This window comes from Hyaena hyaena, unplaced genomic scaffold (genome assembly GCF_003009895.1).
Source record: "Hyaena hyaena isolate Hyena2069 unplaced genomic scaffold, ASM300989v1 scaffold_411, whole genome shotgun sequence".
NCBI classification, from domain to species: Eukaryota; Metazoa; Chordata; class Mammalia; order Carnivora; family Hyaenidae; genus Hyaena; species Hyaena hyaena.
The window spans coordinates 643,672-666,093 of record NW_024081040.1 but is presented as its reverse complement, the minus strand read 5'-3'; the positions used below and the strand labels follow the sequence as shown (position 1 = coordinate 666,093).

The window sequence follows — 22,422 nt, the reverse complement described above, 5'->3', positions numbered from 1 at the left end:
AGCAGACCCCTCTCTCCAAAAGGACCTTTCTTTGTTTTTCAGTTCTTTACCCTCTCCCTTTATCTCCTCTAATGCTTACTCTAAAAACTTTAAATAGCTACAGGTAAGTCAGAAACAAGTAAAATGCAAGTCATTCCAGCCGCCCACATTGCAGGAGAGAAAGGGAATTGGAAAATGCAGTAGAAAAGTATTTATTAAGGGGCGCCTGGGTGGCTCAGTCGGTTAAGTGTCTGACTTCGGCTCAGGTCATGATCTCACAGTTCGTGAGATCGCATTGGGCTCTGTGCCTGAAGCCTGGAGCCTGCTTTAGATTCTGTGTCTCCCTGTCTCTCTTTCTCTCTCTCTGCCCCTCCCCCACTTGTGTGTGTGTGTGTGTGTGTGTGTGTGTGTGTGTGCGCGCGCGCGTGCATGTGTGCATATGCGCTCTCTCTCTCTCTCTCAAAAATATAAACATTAAAAAAATTTAAAGTATTTATTAAAAAGAGACCATGGGCTCCACTGTCTCCATTATTCAACAGATACTCATCTGGTAGATAACATATGTAACATGTACCATAGTGGTTGGTTTTTTTGTTTTTTAAAGACCATGCTGGAACTATCAACATATTGAAGGACAGAAAAAACGAGTAAGCAGTTCATGTGCTCAAGGGTCAGCTAAGTGGGGGAGAGAGAAACCTGCAGAAAACTAGAACAACATAGACCAAAATCGGGGGGTGGGGGGGTCAGGAAGAAGTGTTAGGAAGATAATGTTTTTGTTTGCCTAAGGCAGGTAGGGGGGTGCAGTGAGTGGGAATAAGAGGGGAGGCATTTGGGGCAATGAGAACACAGGATAGAGGCCTGAGGGCAGTCAGAGATAAGTGATCTGTGGTAAGAGGAAGCAGTAGTGTTGGAGGCCAGCCTTGGGGAGGGACTCCCCTTTCAGGTACAGAGTGGGGCCAGTGAAGTGAAGATGAAGAGGTTTGGTGGGGGGTGGGGAGGTGGAGAATGAATGTAGCAACAGTGTTATTTTGAGAGGGCTGAAAAATGCTCAGGAAGGTGGATTTGGGTGATCCTAATCACTTCCAAAAACATGATCATTGTCCGTGTGGATTGAAAATCTAGAAAATTTTGAAATATTCCTTGCAGAGAATGTAATTTGGAAGGATTTCCAAGTGACTCTGCTGAGTCAAAATAGCATGAATTTCATACATTCTGCTTTCTTTGCGGGGCAGCACACAGCAGAGAAAGCTGATACCATAGACTGCCTGATGTGGGGGTTTATTCTCATGTGGCTCCATCAGAAAAGTCTAGGGGCCTGAGGAACTGAGGTGCTGGTCTTCCGACAGGAGGACTGACCTGGAGTCTAGCCTGGGGCTATGAGGAGTGATCAGGCGGGAAGAGGTGAGCTAAGAGACCAGAAGAGGTTACTAGCATTCTGGTGAAGACAGACAGTGGGCTCCACAAATCCAGGGCACGCATGATTCTCAGAAACCCTTAAAAGGATCTGGCCGTCTTAGAGGTGGGCCAGAGCAAGGAGTTACGGGATGATGGGCAGTCTGTGGTTAAAGAGGTGTTGGACTCTTTTTCCGCTTCCAGTTTAGTTCCATTTTGACAGTTGTCTGAGCTTTTACTTAAGTCTGATGTATTATTGCTTCCTGCCATGCAGATTCCAGTTTGTAAGAAAGTTCGTGTTCCCTCAGACATGCCCACAGTTCTGTTGCTGCAGAAGACTATATTGCAACAATCTGACAGAACTTTAGTATAATGTTTTAGTATAAAAACTTTTAGGAAATACTAGGTTGGCATTTCAACAATTTCCTTCCAACTATTACAAAATAGAAGGAATTTTATTTTTACATACATTTTATATACATGTATTTTATTATTTTTTTTCGAGGTAGCTCCTCGAAATATTGTTTGAGAGAATTCTACAAGCAGCTATTTACATGGAGGCCAACTAGAGTAGTTTTCTTTGGGTGAAAAATTGTGGATTCTCATCCTTACACAGATAGATATATGCAAGGGATATATACTGATGACAGATCTTAAAATCGACAATTCTCAAACCAGCAAAATATGTATGTAACATAAATTTGTGGAAAGCACTCAGTCGAGAATTGTTTATAAGTAAATGCAATTCATCTTGTGGACATGTTTATGGTGTTTAAGTTGCACTTGATCATTTTATGGCCCAGAAAAGATGGATTTGTATCAGCAGAACCATTCAGTGAGAGAGAAGTAATGAATTTGCTCCTCAAAGATACACAATAATGATGCCCTGCTTTCTCAACACTGAAGAAAATAATCGAATATTTTGCTCTGATTTATCTGCTGCAGTGATCTGTCCTTTCTCTGCATCGACACCTTATCTCACACCCAACTTTAATTTGGGGCAAAATAGGACTTTAACATATGTTTCTGCTTTCTGTGTAGTTTATCCAAACATCACATTGCACATTTTGCCACCTCCAGGTATGATGGGGTTTGGCATTTTCCTTGAAGAGATGACACAGGTGGGTGCCTTGCACCCGCTTATGCAGTGACCATGGCTGGCCTTTATTGCTCATCATCCTTGTCCTCATCCTCTGTACATGTTGATAGACAAGGGGAGATTTAAATGTTTCATATATGAAGTAGCAAGATCAAGCCGTTGCAATCCCTGTACTTAAATCTGGATTCGGGGAAAGATCTCATGGATGAGGAATTTAGAAATTTCTCCACGTGCCACCATAAACTTGTGTTACAGATACATTGAGAAGGCACCCTATTCTCCGTGCAGTTAAAAAAAAATCCTATTATTGTGTGACTCATTCAAATAATCTGATTCAGATGAACCTCAAAGAAACCATGAGCACAGACCATGTGGAGCCCTAATTGCCACAGGCTTTGTTCGCCATTTTGACTGCTCTGGGCCAAGCCTGGAACTCTTACCTGATGGGAAAAGTGAAATAATCTTAATCTTCAGCAAACTACCAGCCTGGCACATAGTGGTAGCTCAATAAATGTTTATCTCTACGGTGAGAATCCACCTACTTCTACCCCAATTACTGCCAAAGTCTCATTCCCTTAGAAGGCTTAAAATTCTGTTGGGTAGAGAGGCATTCATATAACTAATACTAGATCTATAAGTTAATTAGTACTTTAATTATATAACTGATATCCTGTGATATGTGCTCTGGTTAAGCGTTGAGTACAGACTAAGGAATCATGGAGGAGAGAATGATTTTTCCAGGGACAGAAGAGGAGGAAGGAAGCTTCCAAACGGACTGTGGTTTGGATGCTGCCCAGGAGCCTGGACAGGAAGGAGCTCTCTAGTCACAGAATGGGGCATGCAACACTTGAGAGGCCATTCAAAAGACCCTGCCGAAGACCAACGAATATGTCATAGTTCTGTGTTAAGTGTGAGATTCTGTGTGAAATGTGAGATTTCTGATCCACTGGAGCTGGGGTTAGAAAGGTAGCATTGGGTCAGCTTGGAAAAGGCCCTGAATGCCACACTAAGGGCCTTGGCATTGAGGGAGGGAGGGGGTGAGGATGTGGGAGGCCAGTCAGACACCGTGTTTAGGTCTTGGAGCAGCAGGACTAGCAGGGGTTTACAGCATGGCTGTTTACACCGAGTCCCCAGAAAGGTTTGTTAAAACATGGTTGCCAGGCCCCACCCCAGAGTTCCTGATTAAGTAAGTGTGGGTCAAACCTCAGAGCTTGCATTTCTAGCAAGTTCCCTGGTGAAGCAGGTACTGCTGGTCAGGCCTCACACTTTGAGAACCAGGGATTTAGACTTAGACCGAAACACCGAGGGTGGAAGTCATTCAGATCTGTATGTGGGTTTGTCGATTGGAGTTTATTAAAATATCAAGGAAGGTAGGCAACAAAATAAATCATTATCCGGAATGTGCCAATAATGATCTTCGTTGTTCAACATTTGGGAGAAATTATCTACACAGTATTAATGGTTTCAGAGAGTTCCCTTCCTTTTCATTAATAGTGGGACTCTTGGAGTCACCAGCATAACATAGTGAAGATAGAGATGTCTCTGACACCTGTATTGACCTTACCAAACCCAGTTCAGAGGAGTCATGTATAAAGCTTTGGATAGGCCTCTGCACACTGGACCATTTTTCTCCGTCCCCTCTCAGCTCTGCACACCACCATGTTAGCACCCCACATTCCACTGTTGAGCACTGGGGGCTGACATCAAGAAAGCAGAAGGGGGTGCACTGGGTACCTTTCTGGGGGTCTCTCAAGGCCTCTGTCCTCTCCTTGTTGACTTGTCTTGTGTCCAGTGCTCTTGATTCTGCTGCCCAGGAAATTACTTAGCCATGTCACCTCCTCCCCAGTATTTGGTGTGTTGTTAGAGAAGTTGGTATCCTTTATAAAGGCACTATTCTGGGTCCACTTTGAATCCTCAGACTATGGGGTAGATTTGTAATAGCCATTTCATTAGTCAGAGATTTTAAAAGGTGGTGAGACATTAATGAGCTGAGGGAACAAGGTGGAAAAAACTATAGGCCAAAGCCCCACAAGCGAAGTGCCCACTCTACGGTATCTTAATCCTCATTTTTCCTTGAGGCCACCTCTTCCACCCAGAGAGATGAAAGAAGTAATTGCTATCTCACTGTCACCCAGAGCCTGAGCATATGTAAGACAAGTCCATCTTTGAGCTCCCTCTTTCTGCTCTGCATTTAGGATGCCTGTGACAGTACTCTTCCAAGGTATGGTGAAAACCAGCTAAAAGTGCCACCTCTCCTGGAACTTACATTCCAGGGGAGAAGGTAGATAGCAAATAAGATACCATGGTAGGTAGTCAGAAGTGCGTGGTAGAACAGAAAGTGGGAGAAGAGGAGCAAGTAATGTGGAGGTAGGAAAGGGGACGCAGTTTCAGATAGTGTATCCTGAGAAAGCATCAGTGAGAAGGTGACTTTGAGCAAAGACAAAGGAAGTGAAGGAGCTTGTCCTGTGAAAAGAGTATTCCAGAGAGAAGAAAAAGTTCATGAAAAGTCCCTGAGCCATACGTATGTGGATCACATTTGAAATGTCCCAGATAGGCAAGGAAACCAGAGTGAGCAAGGGAGTGAGCAGTCGGAAATGAGGCTGGGGAGGAGACAAATCATGGTGATCCTTGTTGTAGGTCAGTTGGAGAACTTGAATTTGCACCCTGAGTGAGATGGGGCAGCTTGAAAGGATGTCCACTTCAGGCAAAGTGATGGTCCCATCTGACTTCATTTTTAACAAGATCGCTTTGGTTGCTGTTTGAGAAGGGAAAGTTGGGGTTTGGTGGGAAACAGAAGCAAGGAGATCAACTAGGAAACTGTTAAAAATAACCCACGCCGGACAGGGTGGTGGCTTAGACCAAGATGTGAGCAGTGGTCATGTTGAGAACTGGTCAGAGTCTCATCCCATTTTGGAGTTAAGTGGAAAGGATTTGGTGACTGAGTGGATATGAGCTATGAGAGAAAGAGGTACAGCAAGGATGACGCCAGAAGTTTGGGATTGAACAGGTAGGAGAGTGGGCTTGTCATTTACTGAGATGGGGACGCGGGAAGGGGATGAGTTTGGTAAGTTCAGCCATGTTAAGTCTGAGAGGCAATTAGACATCCAAGTAGGCAGTAGGATATACAGGTCTGGTTGCGGGGGACAGATATGAGCATCCAGGGAATCATCAGCATATCAGTGTAAACTGTCAGATGGGGATGAGATCATTAAAGGAGTGAGAGCAAGTAGAAAATAAAATATGTTCAAGGACTAAGCCCTGGGACATTTTGATGCTTAGAGGTCAGGGAAATAAGAAATCTCTGCAAACAAAACTAAGGTAAGAGAGTGTAGCAACCTGGAAGCCGAATGAAAAGGGTGCTGCAAGGAGGAGCTGTCAGATACATCAGATCCTGCTGCTACATGGAATATGATCAAGACCAAGAATTAACTAGTGGATTGGCAATATGGAAGTTGTTGATGACCTTGGTAAGAGTAGCTTGAGTGGACTGTTGTGTAGATTGGAATGGATGAAGGAATAATGGTAAGAAAGAAATAGAGATATCCAGAATAAACTCAGGTATTTTTGTTATGATGGGAAGACTAGAAATGGAGTGGTAATTAGAAAGGAAAGGGAGGCTAAGGTGGGAGTTTAAGATGAGGAAAATAGGAGCTCGTATAGACACTGATGGGAATAATCTAGTACAGGATGGGAATGTGTTGGTGCAGGATAGAGAAGACAAAATTGCATATTGCAGTATCCTTCAGAGGGCAAGAGGGGATGCAATCCAGTGTTTAAGAAGAGGGCTTGACTTTAACAGGAGCACTGATCCATATCTTATGCCTGATAACGGGGAAACATGAGGTACAGGGTAGATGGTGGCAATGAGGAGACTTGCTTGAGGGTGCCTGTGGAAATGTTCTCTGGATTTCTTTCATTTTCTCAATGAAGTAGGAGTTAAGGTTATCCGCTGAGGGAGAGAAGTGATGGAGGCTTGAGGAGGAAGATGGGATAGACTAGTAAACTGTTACCTAAGAGAAGAGTAGATGGAACTGGAAAATGAGGTATGACCGGTGGGAGGCCTTCAGGCTGTCATGCAGAGTGCAGACTGTGACTTTCAGATGGGACCATTCGGTCCAGTTTGTGGTGTTTTTTACTTCAGCCACATTCTGCTAGACAGATGCAGGCCCATGTTGCATTTCACCAGGGCTATGGTTTAGTTATTAGTCCAGGGAATTTCAAGAGCAGGATGAAGAGGTTTGAGGTGGAATGCAAGGGACTGCTGGTCATGATTGCCCGTGGTTTCCAGGTTGGGTGAGGAAGGAATAAGGGCAGAGGTCAAGGACCAAGTCAGGGTGTTGGAGGGACCATCTGTGTGCTGATGGAATGGACGAGATTCATGGCAGTAGTTCCATAGTGTTGGAGTGGAGGACAGTGAGCAGAACTCAGGACCTTCAGGAGTGGGAGAAGTGACGAAGGTGTGTTGGCCCCTGTAGGAAAGATGGCGTGCAGGATCCTACATCCTACATACCTACAGCCCGGCAGAAAATAGTCCCTACTTGAGAGGGCTGCAGGCCAAGAGATTCCTCGGGGGGAGGGGGGAGTGTTTCCAGTTAGAGCGAGGATGAACCTAAATAAGATGTCCCATACAGGGACAAGATCCATGCAAGGGCCCTGGGGTGGGAAAGAGTATGTGCATTCAGGGAGTATGACAGGGGTGAAGATACCTAAGGGGAGGCAGGCTTGAAATGAGGCTGCTGTAGGCAGTGGGTTAAAAATTTAACATTTGGGTCTTTAAAATTTGGGTTTCTTTTCTATGGCAGTATGAAACTACCAGAGGATCTTAAAGGGGGCAGAGTGTGTGGAATGATCAGGTCTAAGTTTTCAAAAGCTGCCCTTGCACTTGGTAGAGAAGGGATTAAGGGGCAAATGTGGATGCAGACAAGTGGGGGAGGCCCTGGCGAAGGCCATCTGAGACCCGATGGCCCAGAGTGAGATGGCGATGATGGTGGACGATGGAAGGATAGAGCTCTGAGAAATGTTTACAAGGAAGAAAGAGCAAGACCTCATACCTGTTGGATCTGGGTCACATTGGTGGGGAGGAGGGGATCAGGGGTGGCTTCAGCATCTGTCTGACGAAACACAGCAAATGAGAACTAGAGACTAGAGAGAGCATGTAAAGTTTGGTTTTAGACAAGATGACCTTGAAGTTCCTGTGGTGTGACATCTAAAGAATGATGTCTCCAACTTGGGTGTGTGGGTCTAGATCTGGGAAGAGAAGTGGGAACAGTAATAGGAACTTGAGACTTGGTAGCCTGTGATTGTCCAGGCTGGTGGTATCTACCAGCCTCCCTTGTCACTGTGATCGCGATATGTGAACTGATGTGCCTCAGGGCCTTTGCATGTGTACCAGTTAGCACGTTCTTTCAACAGGAACTGTGAGTTCAACTACCAGTTAAAGGCTGGACTGAGAATTCCTCCTTTAAAATAAAGCAAAATAGGTTGTGTATTTTTATGCGAATCATTGAGAGACAGAATTTTTTTCTCATTTTTCTTTGTCCTGTTTCTTCTTCCACCTCTTTTTCCTCCTTTTCCTCCTCCCTTTACTTCTTGGCTCCTCCTCTCATTTTTTTCTATCCTGTCCACAATGGTGGCTTGTGGTAACCTACACTGACATTTTGTACGGGTACAGTGCCGTAGCGTAAAGGTCACCCTATGCGATTTGCTTTCTATAACCCACGTGGAGGGTAACAGGACACTTTTTATCAGCCATTAAGAGGTGACTGTCTTTCATTTTACATAGGCACATGCTGCTTATAAACAGATTTGGGAATCGAGGTGCATCCTTAAGTAGAGAACACTTATTATTTATAAGTCTTATTTATGCAGCTAGATTAATGTTTTCAGTTCTGGAGAAATTTCACATGCTAATCACTTTTTGTTAATTTTAAAATTATCTTTTTTTTTAAAATTCTAGTCATTTTCCCCTCTAATTAATGCTGATTTATTTTGATTTTCCTGGTAATAGATTACTGTCCTAGACGAGACATGGACCGTATTCAGGCGCTACAGTCGCTTTCGAGAAATGCATAAAACATTGAAGTTAAAGTATGCAGAGGTAAGTTATGAAATAATTATCCCCAATTAAGAACATTTATTTCATAAAGTAAATGAGCTGATTGCATTATCATGCTCCCCTCCCTTTAGGTATTAGCTTGTAAGTGTCTCTGCGTTTTCTTGCTATTACTCATCTGTCAAAGGGAGCTTTTTAACTTTGGGTCTTTATTCCATTTCTGTTCTACATAATTTAAACATTTTCTGAACACAAGATTTTGAAAGTGATAGTAAAGTGACAATAAATGAATTCTATCTACCCTTTTAATAAATTTTACCAATTTTAAGTAAATATTTTTAAATAAACTTACAACTTCTTAATGGTAAGATCTGTTAAAATGAAATGGTAATAAATCCCTCAATATAGATTTGCCCTTTTTTCCTCTTAAACAAGACTATATTAGTGCTTAGACTTCCACTTACTGAGAAATTAGGTCTTAAAGGTTAATTTGCTAGCAAACATGGATGGGAGGTAGATAGCCAATACGGAATTCTCTAGAAGCAAGGGGGGTATTTCATGCGTCTGATCAGATATCCAGAGAATATTGATACATTATTAATCTTTCCCCCTTTGGACAAAGACTAGTTTTTTAAAATCCTTCTTAACAAAGAGAAGTATTCCTAAAGTTAATGTGTATCTTCCAAGTGAGTGAGTGTGTGTTTGTTTTTACTTGAACTAAAGGAAGCCTTGTATCTGCACAACTCTTTGGGAATTTTGGTTTGAACGGACTGCAAATCAGTTGGAAGTCACTGTCTAATATCAGTCTTCCCTAAGTATTGCTTTTCAGCACTACTTTTATAGTTTCTTAGGACAGCCTAGAAAATAATTTAGTCAGACATTTTTTCCTCACATCAAATAATTAATGCCTCCTTAACTTTTCCATGGCTCTTACCCTTTCTTATCTTATATAAATATAAAGAGAAATTCCTTTTTACAAATAATGGTTCCTTGAGTACTGGTAAAATTGAGGTCTCTGAAATTCTCTTGTTAAGCTCTCAGACTAGCAGCCAATTAAAAACTGAAGAAGCAGCAAACTTGAAGTTGAGTTCAGTGTTCCTCAAGAGGCTTCAGTTCCAGAAGTAACTGCATCAAAGTCAAGTTATTAAGTTTGTTTCTGCAGTTTACTCTTCATGTCCCAAGTTAATATTGACAATAAAAATGGGATGTATCCTGTACATATTAATGTACAGAGTGGCTTGTTTTTAAATTGAGCTTTGCTGCTCATGACCTGCTTAATTATAAATTACTCCACCAGTGCTTTAATAATGTGCAGGTTTTCCCCAGTGGTATAAATGTATGTATATCATATCAACTACAATATGTGTGTGTGATTCATTGTAGGATTTATTTCATATCTGTTCTTTCAGTGCATTAGTTCAGTGCCATTCTGTGTAGGCAGATTTAATACATTCTAGTAATAGAGTGGTAGACAAGAACAAAAATGTCTACTCCTGCATGTCCTCAATTCATGTGGGTACACAATGACAAAAAACAAGGAAAATATAATAACAAACACTTAAGTTGTTGTATGTGCACAGTGTGACAGTTACCATCTTAAGTGAGCTGCATGCCTTCCAGGAAAAATATCCATAAAATGTAATGGGCAGAGGATGTTGGGGCATTTTAGTATAAAGGTTGTGTCAGGATTGAGCACTCAGATGCCCAGTTCTAATCAGCATTTTTAAGGAAAATTTCAAAGCCAACAGAAACATCTTTAAAAATATAATGGAAGAAAACATACCTGAGGTTCAGCATGATGGAAGTGGGTAAATCGAAGAGATTGCCTACAAGCAGACAAAGTTAACAAACACAAATGGTCACATATGTGACACTCCTTTTCAAGGGAAGAAAGAGTGTACATACCTGCTGAAAAAAGTTAAGTAACCTTCGAATGAGGAAAATCAGGCTGGTCTCCTTCATGCAGTCAGTCACAAGTCTGTATTGAACAACTCCATACTGAATACCATTGTTGGCAAAACAGCCACATCCCCTCCTTTTGTGAAGCTTGAGACTTCATGAACAAATAAGATGATTTTAGATAATGTTAAGTGCCATGGAGAGAATAAAAACAAGGTAGTGTGATAGCGTGGCACAAGAGCTTTGCAGGCCTAGGGAAATCTTACTGTTGAAGAGGGCCAGGCGTGAAAACACATCCTAAGTAGAAGGAACAGCAAATGCAAAGGGTTGGGACCAAGCCTGTTGGCCAAGCATGTTCCAAGAATAAAAAGACCTGTGAAAAATGGCAAGTGTGGTAGAGATGAGGACAGGGAAGTAGGTAGGGACTGCATCACGTAGGGCCATGAATTTGACTGCAAGTATTGTGGGAACCCACTTAATGATATTTAAAAAGGCCTGAACATAGAAACCAAGCTGGAATTTCTATTCTATCCATGTATGACTTCTCATACAAACCCCTTTCCTGAAGGCAAGCTTACCATCTAACCGATAACCAAGATTGGAAATTGCTTTTCCTTGTTTTGAGTCCAACCTGGTGACTTAAAATTTCTTTCTTCAGAGGGAAACAAATTTAAAGAACTTACAGACACGTGTGTGCATGTGTTTAAAAGAGAAGAGGTAGTGTGAGTAGTGATTTAAAACCATGTGGTAAGATCCTTTAACAAACACCGCCTATAGAAAGGGGCATTGTAATTACAAAGCCTGAGGGGGCGCCTTTGAGCTTTACAGTAGCCACACTCTGACTAGCTTCCTCACCATTGACGGAGTGCTTCCTGTGTCCTGGACCTTGTGTCATGCTTTTGCCTTTCAGGATCCTGTGGTTGGAGCCTCCTGTCACATCCCTGATCGGCAGAAGCCAGTCTAGAAGCCCAACCAGTTGGGCTCCATTTACTGTTTGTAAACAAACAGTACTATAATTTCTATCACTAGAAATGGGGGGAGAACCATTATCCATAAAAATGCAGCAGCATGTCATTGTAGCTCTAAATAAATCTTATTTCAGTGAGAGAACGACATTGCCCATTTAACATTTTCAAGATGAAGCTTAAATGTCAAGTTGAATATCAGCTATTATTTTCTTCTATAACGTTGATTTTTCTTTTGTGCAGCCTACCTTCACCTAATCTTACTTGCTAAGTGTTTATTGAGACTTGAGATCAATAATGTTCATTAGGTATTCAGCAGTTACGATTGCTCTTACTATTGTTCATAGTATTGCTGTCTCTTTATAACATTAATCGTACTGAGGTAATCATCTACCTCTGCATGGTCTACTTGGCCTGATGGTATCCTAGAAAGCACCTGACTCGTTAAATATGTAACTTCTTCAGGAATGCCAAAAGGTTCATATAGACAGATGTTCAAAATTTCCTCTCACAGACGACTGCTTCATAGCCAAATGGGAACATGTTTTATTTACCTCACTCCTTCACCAAATCAGGGTCATTATTTCAATAGAAGTACGGAACTCCTCTCGTTCTTTCATTTGCAAGGGTAACAAGATGGTTGATTATCGTTTTTGTAATGATACATACTAAATCTACCACGTTAAACTAGGTTTCAAATTTTTAATCAAGCTCAAAAATATATTGAATACCCTTGAATTCAAAATACATAGGATTTGTAATAACTTCCCAAGATAGGGAAACTTGGTTCACCTTGAAACTTTAGTTTGGGTGATAGCTGATAATCTTTTGGAACTTTGAATTATATCCTTTTCATTCACATTTTCTTCTGGCATTTGAGCCCCATTTTTCCTGGGGGATATACTTCTATAGGAGTTTGATGTAACGGTTCTTCTTATGGCGATTTTCTTTTTTCTTTCAGTATTTTTTTTCCAAATAATAAGTTACATGTTTATGGTAAAAGATTGAAACCATTCAAAGATGTATTCATAGAGTATGAAAGTTTCTCTTAATCCAGCCCTGAGAGGTGATCATTTGCAACACCCTCAGAAGGTCTTCTTGGGTCCAGCTGAACAGTCATATCACAGGATTTGCATAGGCCATTCCTAGCGTTGAGTGACCGGAGAAAAGTAGAAGATATTACTGCTTCCCAGCAGAGTACCTATAAGGGACATGCTGAATTATAAAAGACACCTCACTCAGAGAAGCCTAAAGCTATGGCTTCACATCAGATAGCCTTCACTTCCCTAGTCTGTACAAGCAGTTTATCAGCTTATCAAGTGATGGATCATTTTGCCAGGAGCAGTGGTGTCTACTCGCAAAGCTGGCATACTACCATATCAGATTTGCAGATTCCTCTTCATGGACATAGTGGTAGTTTCCAGATGTTTGCTGCTGTGACTGCTTCTCTGTGGACATTCTTAAAGCTACCTGTGTGACTTCTGATTCACACGTGCATACTGCCCCCGTGAAGAAATTGCGTAATTGCTCAACTGGTTTTAAAGACTTAATACAAAGAACCAAGATTAGGAAAGGAACACACAAAACTTGGGTTGATTGAGAGCCCAGAGGGCCGTACCCCCCCAATAGTGGCAAGGTTTTAAGAATTCCGTAACCGTCATCCAGCTAAGCCTTCTAATGTCCCTGTTTACTCGCATGTATTTGCTTAATTATTTACTGTGTACTATGATGTCTCCATAAGGAGACAGATGTCAACTGGAGACCCCCCAGGGATACTTTATATACACTCGGGTGGTGACCCAATGAAAACAAGAAGAGGTTGTTGATCATGAGCTATAACATATGTCTGTGAAGAAAACAGAAGAACTTTAGGGGGATTACAAGCAGAACAAACCTGTGAACTGAAAGGATAAGCCACTGGGTCCCCTGAAACTCAGGCATGGGGGTTGAGGGCAGGGACAGAGCAGAAACCAAAGAAAAATTGAGTCCATTGTGACAAATTTCAGAATAAAGAAGAAAACACAGTCCTTTATTCTGTAGAATACTACAGAAGAGCGGGTTGGCTGCGAGTATTGTTGGATCATCGGTGAACGTTACGTTCCTTCTATTTTCAGATTCACTGTGTGAGGGGCTGAGCCCTCACTCGAGGTGCTGCATCGTTCAAGGTTTTTAAAATGGTTTTATTTTTATTTATTCATTTCCCTTAATCTTAGTTTCTAGATTCTATTCTATTCTATTAGATTATCTATTAGATAGATTAGATTATCTTAGAATCTATTCTATATTCTAAATAGGTTTCCCTTTTGTCTTGAATTAATTTGTCCTCTTTGATATACAGACATGTATTGTGCAAGATAATAGCTCCGTCTAGCTTTCTTTCTCGGCTCCCCTTCATTGACCTTGTATGGAATCTTAATCAAATTAAACGCTGTGTTTTCAGATTCCACATCTGTACAATGATAATGCCACAGCTAGTTTGTAAAAGACTGTGAAAGCCTCAGATAAAATATTTTATTGAAAGTGACTATGAAATAATATGCAGCATCTGCTAGAGAGCATGTCTTTGAAAGTTTATCATGCAAGTCATTTCTGTAGTGCTCTTTATCTGTATGAAAAATTTTGTACTCTATTAAAATCAGTAGCATAATCCCTTTAAGCATCAGTCAAGTTATATGCTCAAAAACAAATGTTCTCTGTTTGCCACAGAAGAGGTACAGTTTCTGTTAAGATCTAGTGTCCGTGAGGTTTAGCCATGGACCCACATCACTGTCTGAGAGTCCATCAGATCACACAACTCATCGAGAAGCTGAAAAGGAAGACTATTTTAAGACCATGTACCCTCTCAACCATCAGAATGAATAGTGAAGACCTCGTGCCTCTGGCCCCCGCTTTCTAGATGAGTGGTCTAGAGGGCTCTGAATGCATTTAATAAAGTAGGAGCACACGGGGCCAGAAGATCAGAGGGTCAGTGAGAGCCGTGCATTCTAGGAGGTTCACAGATGCCAAACTCTGATTTTAGAGGTCTTTTATTTTAATATGTTTAACAAGTACTAGGGCCTAGTGGGCCTCTTACCTCTGAGGAGAATCCTCTCACAGTGAGGGCAGGTAGGCATTGGAACCCATCATCGAGGGTCCTTTTTTAATCTTGGCTGAGAGTCATCCTGAAGTAGGTGTGTGTTGGTCTTCCTGGAGGCAAGAAGGCAAACCATGAAAACAGGCTAAGTTCTGTATTAAAATGTACCATCAAAATAAACTCTATGGGAACTTTTTTTAAACAATATAAAACATAATTTTTATATATTTTTTTGTTTATTGTCAAGTTGTTTTACATGTAACACCCAGTGCTCGTCCCCACAAGTGCCCTCCTCCATGCCCATCACCCTCCTTCCCCTCCCCCTCCCCCCCTCAGCCCTCAGTTTGTTCTCATCATTCAAGAGTCTCTCATGGTTTGCCTGCCTCCCTCTCCTCAACTATTTTTCCCCTTCTTCTTCCCCATTCGTCCTCCGTTAACTTCCTCCTAATCCACCTTTATGTACAAACATATGGTATCTGTCCTTCTCTGCCTGACTTATTTCACTCAGCATAACACCCTCTAGTTCCATCCGTGTTGCTATACATGGCCAGATTTCATTGTTTCTCATTGCCATGTAGTATTCCATGGTATAGATAAACCACATCTTCTTGATCCATTCATCTGTTGATGGACACTTAGGCTCTTTCCATGTTTTGGCTATTGTTGAGAGTGCTGCTATGAACATTGGGGTTCATGTGCTCCTATGCATCAGCACTCCTGTATCCCTTGGGTAAATTCCCAGCAGTGCTACTGCTGGGTCATAGTGGAGTTCTGTTGTTAATTTTTTGAGGAACCTCCATACTGTTTTCCAGAAGGGTTGCACCAGTTTACATTCCCACCAACGTGTAGGAGGGTGCCTGTTTCTCCACATCCTCGCCAGAATCTAGAATCTCCTGATTTGTTCATTTTAGCCACTCTGACTGGTGTGAGGTGATATCTCAGTGTGGCTTTGATTTGTATTTCCCTGATGATGAGAGATGCTGAGCATCGTTTCGTGTGTCTGTTGGCCATCTGGATGTCCTCTTTGGAGAAGTGTCTGTTCATGTTTTCTGCCCATTTCTTCACTGGATTATTTGTTTTTCGGATATGGAGTTTGATGCGTTTCTTATATATTTTGGATACTAGCCCTTTATCTGATATGTCATTTGCAACTATCTTTTCCCATTCCATCAGTTGCCTATTAGTTTTATCGATTGTTTCCTTTAACACTGTGGGAACTTTTAATGGCTGTGTGTGGTGAGATCATAAACCATGTGTGTGAATGTCTGCATCATAACTGCCTTATCACAGTGAGTCATTAGCGTCCCCTAGTGTCAAACAAGACATCAGCCTCCATCAGCTGCCTCCCCAAGGGGGCTCCCTTCTCCCTACAGAGCTAGGGGAGAAAAATGTGTTCAGACATTTCGAGTAAAACGTGAAAGATTGCTTTGTTGGAGCAACTGTCCTGTCTCCAGTCTAGCAGTCTCTGGGTGCCCAGTAAATACCAGTGGGAGGGAAAAAAAGGAGGTGGTTTAATTTGTATATGGACTTTCAGTTTCTGCTGATAGAACCATTTCTCACCTTCTATATTTTCCAAGTAATTTCCCCAAAGCAGTACCAAAAAGGGGGGAGGAGGGGAGAAACTGGCTATGGGCCTTAGATTTGATTTGGACAGCTATTTACTATCCGTCACTGAAATGCATTCTCAACAGTTTATAACCAGCTTTCCAAATTTAATATAAGAATTGCAAATCTACTCACCACCCAAATTATAATGCTACCAACCATAGCCATAAGGAGTGTTCAGGAAGCCTTAGATAAATTCACCTGCACCAAGCTCTCAGCCCCCTTGGATTTTTAAATAGCAAACAGCTATGTAGGCAAAAATAGAACGCCTCCTGCCAGCTTCCTGACCTAGTATGTTATGAGAGACCAAGGTATCACACTGTATGGTTTGCAGCACACTGTTCTCTCCACTCAAGATGTAAAATAGTATTTTGATTACTCCTTTCAAGTGTAGGGGGAGCCGGGGGCAAAAGGCATCACAATTTGCTGGGAAGCTTTTCTAGGGCATGTGGACACAGATGCCAAACTAGGAAATGCTGATTCAGTAAATCTGACATGGGGCCCAAGAGTGGGCAGTTGGGGCCCAAATTCCCCAATGGTGCTCTCTGTATCGCTAGGTAGTATGCTGCCCATCATTTCTTTAGCATCCATCTTGGGAGCGCTAGTTGACTTTTCATTATTCTAGGTCACCAGTTCTAAAAGGTAATTTTCAGGGACCAGTCATCTTGTCAAAATTAAGGACAGGCTACGTTAAGCCCAGGCAGTGGGAGCATATTGATTGTTTCTGTGACCACCAAAGACTGTGAAGCATAGAGTAGTGTCAGGCTTTCCCCTGCAACTGGCAAGGAGACTTCTATAGCAGTGGGTTGGACCCATTTGCATACTAGGAAATAATACACCAAGGAGTCTTGGGCACGCCGCAGTTTTTCATTTTAGAAATGAGAACTCATGGGGTGTCAGTTGAGTATCAGACTCTTGATTTCTGCTCAGGTCATGATCCCAGGGTTGTGTGATTGAGCCCTACTTTGGGGGCTCTGCACTGAGCATGGACCCTGCTTTGGTCTCAGTCTCTCTCTCTCTCTCTCTCTCTATATATATATATATATCTCCCTCTCTCTTTCCCTCCTCCCCTTGGCCCCCTCCTCCACTCATGCTGTCTCTCTTGGAAGGAAGGAAGAAAGGGAGGGAGGGAGGGAGGGAGGGAGGGAGGGAGGAAGGAAGGAAGGAAGGAAGGGCAGAAGGAAGGAAGGAATAAAGTAGGTAAGGAAAGAAGACTTAAATGCTCAGAGTTTTCTTGCAAGTCATGTGAAGACTTGAGGTACAGGCAAAATTCATGTCTCTTCATTCCTAGTCCTCTTTCTGTGTTTTGAATCCCCCTCTCCATGACCTTATTCATTCAAGAAGGGAATTTTCAGAGTGCCCCAGATGAGACCAAAGAGAAGACCGTCTCTTTCTGCAAAAAGTTGTTCGTTGAGTGTCATGACAATGACAGGTTCCTGCCATGTCTCAGTCCCTGAAAGAGACAGGTGACACCATAATAAGAGCCAGAAAATGCAAGCCTCTGAGCTAGCCAACCTGTGTAATTATTCTTAAATATGCACTATTAAACTCTCACAGATCTGAAACCTTTCTCACTTTCAAAAATTGTTGCAGCCTATGTGAGTGTCCTCAAATCTATCTTCACCGGGCTCTTGCCTGAATAAGATTGACACTAACTTTGGGAGAAGTGAGATTGTATTTGGAAAAGTTACAGTCTTTATACAAAATATGACCAAGTCAGTGCCGTCTTAACTATGTTTCCAGTGATAGTTTTGTACCTAGGATGACTCCACGTTTTAGCACTTCAGTGGACAACAGGACAGCAGTTCTGTGATATATCCTCATTGTAATTGCTGGCTATACCATGTGGACTACCAGCAAAGAGTTCTGCCTTGCGCGTTGATTCCGCAGGCATTTCAGGGAGTCTAGTATGTGCTTGGCTCTGGGCAAGGCACATAGCAGGTGTTCATCAACATTGTGTGGTGTGCTTGTTATCAGAGGTCTAAAGGTAGCTTATTGCCCCTTCAATGATCCACCCAGGTTGTTCTAAAGAGTTGCTCTTTCAAGCCTCTAACAACACTTGGAGGAGAATTCTTATTTGTAAATAAGAAATAAATTCTTATTTATTTCTCAATGACAGCTCTTCTTATAAGGCCTTGGAAACTGCTATTAATTTTGAGTAGTCAGAAATGCTTCCACCTAGTTAGCTGTGAGAATTATAGGAGCCCTTTGATGAGTTTTCATTATTTGCTTTTCTCAAAAGCTGGAGTGGCTAAAATTTACCGCCATAAACCTGCAGGGTGTGGATGTTTCAAATGCTGTCAGTCATCATGTAGGTGTGTTTACATACAAAAGTCAGGTTATAGCTGATTTGACCAACTAGAGTGCCAGGTAGAATTTCCCCCCTTAATCTTTAAAAGTCAGCTACTACTTAGGTAGCCAAGTGTTACAGGAGTAAGGGCGGGGGGCGGAGGGGTGGGGGGAAGAAAAAGAGCTTAGTAAATGAGGAATGAAAGTAAAGTACACTTTCATTAGGTGGTAACAGAAGTCAAATGTTTTTCTTTCATTAGTAAAGATGCCACACTTTATTAGTTGTTTTCAGTTTTCTTTCAGTGATTTATAATCTAGTTTTAGCAGCTTGTTATGAAATCATAAAAGATAAGCAAGACTTTTTATAACTCATTTAAATTTTTGTATAAGGGCCGCCATTATTTATATCCAAAGAAATAACGATGCCATTTATCAAAATCTATGCTGTTGCCTCCGAGACCACCTGGTCTTAATATAGGGTCTGGCTCACCTAGAAGGTGCACTTGGCCAAGAGAGAAAGGCTTCTAATAAAATCAGACTTTTCCATTGCATTTAATTTATCTTCTTGATGGCAGCAGCCTGGCCGCCCTATCTTATTATAATCTAATAAACATTGAAGTCGGCCTTTGAGCATGACGGCTCTTTGAAGATAATTGAGCTATGTCAGTTCACTGGGAATCAGAAAGAGAAAAACCAACCTGGAGATGAAAATTTCACTCTGAGATCATTAAGAAATGTCACAAAGCAACAGAGAATGGGGACTATATTGTTGATACGCATGCATATATATACATAGTTAGGGACGAATGGATTCTACATGCCTTCCTTTTCCCAAAAGTGAGTCACAGGTAATTCCATAAAATGGCTGCTGGTTATAAGCGACTGCTAATTGTCTTATCTGACGCTGTTGATAGTTCTTCATACAGATCTATTGTTCAGCTTGCAAATTAGTGGCTTGTGGTTCAGACATTCACAATAAAATTAGTAACACGGGTTTTTAGACTCCACAGTCACTGAAGAAGGGAGAGACAAATTTCACTGGAAATCAGTAGGCTTCAGAATTACTGATTTCATTTTTCTAATAGGTTTTATTTCAATCTTTTTGTCTTTAGAATATGTTTTATTTCCTGAATTGCAGGACAAGCTTGTCATTATGTTTCTCTCAGGCCAAAGAAATGTGCTGTTTTAGCCTCATTTGTTTGTTTCGTGTGTTTTAGTCTCCATAATCACATTTCATAATTATACAAAGTAGGCCATAAGGGCTGTTAAGTTTTCTTCCAGTGTTCTCCAGGCCTACCATGTCTTCCACAAATATCCAATTTATTTGATCTTAGTCGTCATTTTTAACTTAAACATACAATTTTCCCATAAGAGCTCAAATGTCTTTGCATCATTTCCCACTCCTGCTGCAAAGATAATATCTATAGCAGGAAGAGCTACTGTTTTAAGGGATTTCTCATGAATACTGCATTCCGGCTTGTGTCTGTCCTTTTTCTATTCTACAACCTCTTGAAAAGTTATGTGCTTCATTATTGTATCGGGCCCTGTTTCCCTTCTACATACCTTTGCCTCTCTTCAGATAAGAATGCTGTAAAGATTTTACGGGAAGTCCATACACTCCTCAGAGGCAATATAGCCAAGATGGTAGTTAAAGCATCTCCGTGGTATACAAAATGCTACTACTTCTACTCAGCACGTAGAGATTTTAGTCACCAGTACCTGAGTTACAGAATTTTAGAGCTGAACAGAATCTTAAACATCTTAGGTCAACTCTTCATATTAACAGATGATAAAACTATTTTTTGTTTTTTTTTTTTTACATTGCTTGAGAATATACCAGCAGCTCTGTGCTGAACTGAAACTTCACAATCTCATTGCCCCAAATCCTAGGTTATTAAAAGAAAAGGACATATGGTGTTAATTTAACTGTTCTATTTAATCTGTAAAGAGGATAATCACTTTTTATTGTTTCTATAAAAATGATGCATGCTCATTTATAAAAATTTCGCATAGTACAGGGAGAAAGCAACAGATTGCCCCAAATCATTCTCTAAATATAATTAATGTTACTATTTAATGAACATTATCTTAAGTACTTAAATGAATAGGCACAGATAAACCAATGAGTATTTAGATTGATAAAAAGAAATTAAAATGAGAAAAATAATTTTATAACACTGGGTTCATTCTAAGTATTCTATCTTTAACTGCAAGCAGTAAGTTTAAGTTTACTTGAATTTTTCAGAAGTGAAAGAAATTGAAATTGAAGAAATTGCTGAACGTCAAATTAAATGTTGCTCCACAAGAAGTTATATAGGACTTTAAGAAAAAGATTATAAAGACATTAGAACATTAGTGGCTAGTTTTCAAATGTGTTTCCATTTTACAAATTATCAGTTATGTTTCCCTTTTATGAATGATCAATTGACGTTTCTAACAAAGATTAGCACACTTATGTTTACTCCCATCTCCCAAATTTTGAGTCATTTTATATTATGTTTTTACACTCTCAGGATATATAGCATTCACATTCTTTTATACAGAAACTTATATAATTATATATTATTAAATATTGTGATTTAAAATTTTTTTTAACATTTATTCATTTTTGAGAGACAGAGAGAGCACATGAGCAGGAGGGGTGGGGGCAGAGAAAGATGGAGACACGGAATCTGAAGCAGGCTCCGGGCTCTGAGCTGTCGGCACAGAGCCCAACACAGGGTTCAAACTCAGGAACCGTGAGATCATGACTTGATCCGAAGTCAGACGTCCAACCGACTGAACCACCCAGGTGCCCCTAAATATTGTGATTTTAAATAGAGGGGACATTTACTTTACCATTATGTCTTCATTCCTGAGATCTTTATATTATCTGTCTCTTGGTTATTTTTTAATCATCCGGTACATTTAAAAAATTTTTTTATTTTATTTATTATTATTTTTTTAATTTACATCCAAGTTAGTATATAGTGCCACAGTGGTTTCAGGAGTAGATTCCTTAATGCCTCTTACCCATTTAGCCCATCCCTCCTCCCACAACTCCTCTAGTAATCCTCTGTTTGTTCTCTATATTTAAAAGTCTCTTATGTTTCATCTCCCTCCCTGTTTTCATATTAATTTTGCTTCTCTTCCCTTATGGTCATCTGTTTTGTATCTTAAAGCCCTCATATGAGTGAATTCATATGATATTTATCTTTCTCTGACTAATATCACTTAGCATAATACCCTCTAGTTCCATCCATGTAGTTGCAAATGGCAAGATTTCATTCTTTCTGATTGCCGAGTAATACTCCATTGTATATATATGTGCACCACATCTTCTTTATCCATTCATCCATCGATGGACATTTGGGCTTTTTCCATACTTTGGCTATTGTTGATAGCACTGCTATAAACATTGGAGTGCATGTGCCCCTTCAAAACAGCCCACCTGTTTCCCTTGGATAGATACCTAGTAGTGCAATTGCTGAGTCATAGGGTAGTCCTATTTTTAATTTTTTGAGGATCCTCCACACTATTTTCCCGCGTGGCTGCACCAGTTTGCATTCCCACCAGCAGGGCAAAAGAGATCCTCTTTTTCCGCATCCTCGCCAACACCTGTTGTTGCCTGAGTTAAGGTTAGCCATTCTGACGGGTGTGAGGTGGTATGTCACTGTGGTTTTGATTTGTATTTCCCTGATGATGAGTGATGTTGAGCATTTTTTCATGTGTTGGTTGGCCATCTGTCATCCAGTACACTTTTGAGAAGATGCAGCTTGATGTGCTTTACTGGAGTTCTTGTGCACTTGACAACGTCTCTCTGTGGCCTGTGCACTTGACACTTTGGTTAGGCATGAACTTTTTGGGTCTCGTTCCCTTTTCCCTTAGCACATTTCATCTTGCACTGTCCCTTATTCTATATACTACATGCTAACCTGTGTTTTTATTGTGTTCCTTCTGCTTTTGTTTCTTCTACTGGGGTTTTCATTCAATAAGTGGTTTTTGCTTTTTCCCTTTCTTTCTGGAGTGCTTCTCACCCACTTATGTTTTCTTTTTCTTTCTTTCTTTCTTTTTCTTTTTTTTTAGTAGA

At 40.9% G+C, this 22,422-nt stretch overlaps 1 protein-coding gene across 1 annotated transcript in view; it reads left to right on the top strand.

The window, feature by feature from the left end:
• The window catches only part of KIF16B (kinesin family member 16B), a 296,460-nt gene that overhangs the window by 229,503 nt on the left and 44,535 nt on the right, over positions 1-22,422 (top strand). Inside the window, exon 24 of the mRNA XM_039252113.1 lies at positions 8,478-8,567. Within this exon, the coding sequence (XP_039108044.1) occupies positions 8,478-8,567 (90 nt within the window). The remainder of the gene's footprint in view (positions 1-8,477; positions 8,568-22,422) is intronic.